The sequence below is a fragment of the Hylaeus volcanicus genome, chromosome 9 (genome assembly GCF_026283585.1).
Source record: "Hylaeus volcanicus isolate JK05 chromosome 9, UHH_iyHylVolc1.0_haploid, whole genome shotgun sequence".
NCBI lineage: Eukaryota > Metazoa > Arthropoda > Insecta > Hymenoptera > Colletidae > Hylaeus > Hylaeus volcanicus.
In genome coordinates, this window is record NC_071984.1 from 728,441 (window position 1) to 733,560 (window position 5,120).

At 38.3% G+C, this 5,120-nt stretch overlaps 1 protein-coding gene across 1 annotated transcript in view; it reads right to left on the bottom strand.

The window, feature by feature from the left end:
* LOC128881952 (uncharacterized) overlaps positions 1–5,120 on the bottom strand; it is a 164,891-nt gene that overhangs the window by 114,862 nt on the left and 44,909 nt on the right. The window contains exons 7-8 of the mRNA XM_054133425.1: positions 4,089–4,175; positions 1–2,264 (exon numbers count right to left, since the gene is read on the bottom strand). Coding sequence (XP_053989400.1) covers positions 1–2,264; positions 4,089–4,175 — 2,351 coding nt within the window. The remainder of the gene's footprint in view (positions 2,265–4,088; positions 4,176–5,120) is intronic.

Consider the following 5,120-nt stretch of genomic DNA (forward strand, 5'->3'; position numbering starts at 1 on the left):
ATTTTCAGTTTTATTTTTAGTTTCATTTCTAGTTTCATTTCCAGTTTTATTTCTAGTTTCATTTCCAGTTTCATCTTTAGTTTCATTCCTAGTTACATTTCCAGTTTCATTTCTAGTTTCAGTTCCAGTTACACTTTCAGCCTCATTTCTAGTTTCACTTGCAGTTTTATTTCTAGTTTCATTTTTAGTTTCATTTCCACTTTCATTTTTAGTTTTATTTCTAGTTTCATTTCCAGTTTCATTTCCAGTTTCATTTCCAGTTTCATTTCTAGTTTTATTTATGGTTTCATTTTTAGTTTCATTTCTAGTTTCATTTTTAGTTTCATTCCTAGTTACATTTCTAGTTTCATTTCTAGTTTTATTTCTAGTTTTATTTCTAGTTTCACTTGCAGTTTCATTTCTAGTTACATTTCTAGTTTCGTTTCTAGTTTCATTTCTAGTCTTCTCAAATTTTGATCTTGCTGCCTCTGAAACGCTCTTTACCACGCAATTCTTTTTATTTATTTCATCTGTCAACTGTGACTCTCCTCCCATTTCCAAAATTTCCTTGTCTTCCTTCGTGCCACTTGGTGATTCTGAGACAGCTCCTTTCAAATTCTTTTCAACTAGTGGATTATCATTCCTAGTTTCATTTCTAGTTTTATTTTTAGTTTCATGTCCACTTTCATTTCTAGTTTCATTTCCACTTTCATTTCTAGTTTTATTTCTAGTTTCACTTCCAGTTTCATTTCTAGTTACATTTCTAGCTTCGTTTCTAGTGTAATTTCTAGTTTCATTTCTAGTCTTCTCAAATTCTGATCTTCCTGCCTCTGAAACGCTCTCTACCACCAAATTCTTTTCATCTGTTTCATCTAGCAACTCTCCTCCCATTTCCAAAATCTCCTTCCCTTCCTTCATCCCTCTTTGCAATCCCAAATCACTTCCTTTCAAATCCACCCCATATAAACCATACCTCCCTGCAAATACTTCTCCACTCGCCCTCCTTCCCTCGCATTCCGACCCCTCTACATCCAAATTTCCCCTCGACCCACACCCATCCTCCTCAACCGATTCTCCCCCCTCTTCCTCCACTCCCTCTCCAACATTCGACACCGCTCCCCTCACTCCCCTCACCCTAATCCTCAAATCCGCGCCGTCCTCCCACTCCGAGCCATCCGTATCCGAATCTCCCTCCACCGCGTCCATCTTCATCACGTGTTCCTCCCACTCCAACCTTCCTCCCGCCTCCAAGTCCCACTTCCGTCGATCGGTGCGCCTCTCCTCCCTCCGATACTTGCCGATCTCTTCATTAATAAAATCCCTGATGTGCTGCTCCTCGTCCTCCGACAGCTTCTCCCCCTCCTCCTGTATAATATCCAGGAATCGGTTCGCGGCCACAGAGTGCGCGTAGTACGACTCCAGCGCCGCACGTTTCCTAACCTTTTTATAAGTCAAACTGCGCACGCGCTCGCTCGATCTCCACGTCTCCTCCGCGTCCTCCGCGTCCTCCGCGTACGTCGGCAACTTCAAGTCCTCGATAAAGCTCCTCAATTTCCTCTCCACGTCCCTAGGCATCACGCTGTCCCAAACATGGGCCTCGGCGCACCCCGTCTCCTCTATATCGTTATCAGAGGGCGCTTCCGTCGCATCTCTCTCGACGTCCGACTCCATTTCCACGATAACCGGTTTGACGTTCGCGGTTTCGACGTCGCAGTCGCTTACGTCATGGATTTGCAGGCGTCCGCCGCGCGTTAGAGCGTCGACGGCCTCGGCAGCCGAGCGAAACGGCTCCAGGGCGTCGCTGAAGGTGATTATACCTGCATTACCGACCGAGTCGTCTTTGTTGCCTGTTTCTAGAATACCGACTCCTGGTATGTGATCGATCCTGGCCGCTAGCGGCAGGCTGCTTAGGGTCGTGATCTCCACGACCTTCACGCTGGGCTCCACGGTGCCTTTGCGGATTCTACATCTCTCCTCCGTGTTTCTGAGAGTCTCGAGGTTGTTGGAGGCATTTGGAACCTCGTCGACTTCTTCGTTTGTTTCGATGTGTTTCGATGGGTCTGCGTCGTCACTGTGTATCGTGTCGTTCGTTCTCTGTGAGGAAGCTCGTAGGTCGTTTGGTGTTTCTTCTAGTCGCTTCTCGTCGTCTTTCGGTGCTCTTTCAGGGGTTGGAGGTCGTTGGAACCGCCTCCTGTTGCGACCTTTGCGATTCCTGCGGTTTCGCGCTCCGTGCGGCATGGCTACGTCTTCCGCGTCTGTCGCGTACTCCAAGGATTCGGTAAATCCTGCGGAATTGCCGAATCGAGGGTTTAAGGTGAAAAAGGTTGAGTAGGAGTTTGTACTCGAATCGATGCGTTCGACGGTCCTGCGTCGAGTTCCTTTGGAATTTCCTTTAGGATCGAGACTTGTACTGGCGCGACATAGACATCGGAAGCTTTGTGTTCCTCGTGGACGGAAAAAACCTTACAGAGAAGGCCTGTTCTAATCGATAAAGCGAAGTGGGATAAGCAAAACCCAGAATGTTCTTCTGTTTCGTTAATTTGTTGATTTAGGTGTAAGCGTACTGTGGATCTAATGAATAGGTTAACCCTTTGAAAGAAAATTCGAAAATTCGAAAAGGGACAGAGGTGTGAATTTTTAAAAAATATCACCTTGTAGGAGACGATAAGACGGAAGTTTTTTGTATTTACAGTTTATTCGTAGAACGTTTAGTTTCGAAAATAAAAATTCAGATAGAAGTTCGTTGGAAAAATTGATTTTCAGAAAAGGGCTCTGGGTTAGGTCTGGGTTATGTCTGTTTACATTCGGTAAATCAACTTTTAAAAAATATCAGCTTACAGGGGACGATAAGACGGAAGTTTTTTGTATGTACAGTTTATTCGTAGGACGTTTAGTTTCGAAAATAAAAATTGAAAACTTATTTTTATTATTTTATTCTTCCCCGCATACTGTTTACATTGCTATAATTCTATTGATTTTATGGAATTCTTTTATACAGGGTGTCCCAAAAATGTTGTAACACCTTGAAAGGGGTGATTCGGGAGGTGATTTGAAGCAACTTTTTCCCTAGAGAAAATGTTGTACGAGGCTTCGTTAAGGAGATATTAACAGAAAACCCCGGACCATTCAGAGCGCAAGCGCGCCTGCGGACCGCCCGCGGTAGGCGTGGGGTACGCGCTAGGTGACCGCCCTCCGTCGGCATACGCGCGCTCTGATTGGTCCGAGGTTTTCTCTTAATAACTCCTTAACGAAGCCTCGGAGAACATTTTCGCTAAGGAAAAAATTGTTTCAAATCACCTGCGGAATCACCTCTTTCAAGGACCTCCAACATTTTTGGGACACCCTGTATACGCCTTTCGCAGTCAAAGGATTAATGGGAAATAGAGGCTAGACGAAGATAAACCCTAACCCTTTCCGTGGTCGGTAACGAATACTCGGAATTATTGTAACTACTAATTATTGTAACTATTAATTATTGTAACTACTAATTATTGTAATTATTAATTATTGTAACTATTATCTAAGGAAAGCTACTTAACCAAGCGCGTGTTAATATTTTTACCTTTTTTAATATTCTACTGGCACTCTAGAACACAATTATACCGCATTGCATATTTTTAAACGTTTCAGACTTGAAATGAAAAAAACATCAATTATGTGAGCCGAAAAGATAATGAAATTTATATTACTCTGTTTGATGTTGCTTTTCGTTTCATACAATTGATTTTATTTTATATTGATTCGAAAGGTCCGAATCATTTAAAAATATGGGTGATGTTATAATTACGATTCACAGTGTATAAATGTTTTAAGTGACTAGGATACGATTAAGGAGTTAGTATTAAAATAGTATGCTTCTCTATATTTTTTTCTTTTTTTTTTATATATAATTAATATATTACTTGTTGTTAATTGTAAAATGTAATTAATAATCGTAATGATTAATGCTTCTTATGATTATGGATGAAATGAAAACGAAGGATTTAATGGTGCACTAGAAGTGAAAGAGAAGAGAAATATAGTTCGTAGCAATCATGCAACAAGCATGACTCAATTCGGCATTCCAAGATATTGGATTTTAGTCGAATACGAAAAATCATGGTACTTACTTTTATTGGTTCCGTCTCGTTGCTCGATCAAGGAACTCTTCGGACCACCGTTCTGATTGGCAAAACTCTGATCGGGTTTTGTGTTATCTGAAAAAAAAAACACGAAATTGTATTTTAAACTGTTCGCTCTACGTCGCTTTATTTATAACAATTTATAATTAAGACATTTCTAGTTACTTATAAAGGTAACGAATGAAAGTCTCTTGTTAAATAAAATTTCAGGAAATTCTAAATAACCAAATAGAATATTATAAAAAAGAAAAAAATATGCAAACTCTAAAATATTAAAAAATAAGAAAATTTAGGTTCAGGTACAACAACGTTCGAATAAAACAGCTCAAATATTGTAATAACTTAAAAAAAAAAAAAATAACCACACATTACTCGAATTTTCTCTTATTTATGTTTACACAATTTGGAAATAATGATATGATTTAATATGATTTAAAATATGATAAGAAATATTGCCAGAAATTAGTTTATTTTTTTTTTCATAATTTTATTTTCACAATTATTTTCATTTAATTTTTTTTCGTCACTTAATCATCATTTGTAAACATCCAAATAATGATATCAAATATGATTTAAAATATGATAAGAAATATTGCCAGAAATTAGTTTATTTTTTTTCTAATTTTATTTTCACAATTATTTTCATTTAATTTTTTTTCGTTATTTAATCATTTACAGTATTATAAAACGTAGTCACCGATGACCCCTGATTATGCTCGTTCAATGTACAAGGGGAAGTAACTAGCTTGTGCTATTAGAACAGAGAATTGCAAATTGCTCTGGTAGGGTTGTTGCACTGACCTATGTTAAACGTGACCATTGTGTATATACTTGAACACTTTTCAAAATTTTTCAGAATCTTCTCATGTAATAGTTTGAATAAAATGACAAACTAAACAATTATTCAATATATGAATAAGATACACGAATAAAATAACAAACTAAACAATTATTCAATATATGAATAAGATACATGAATAAAATAACAAACTAAACAATTATTCAATATATGAATAAAAT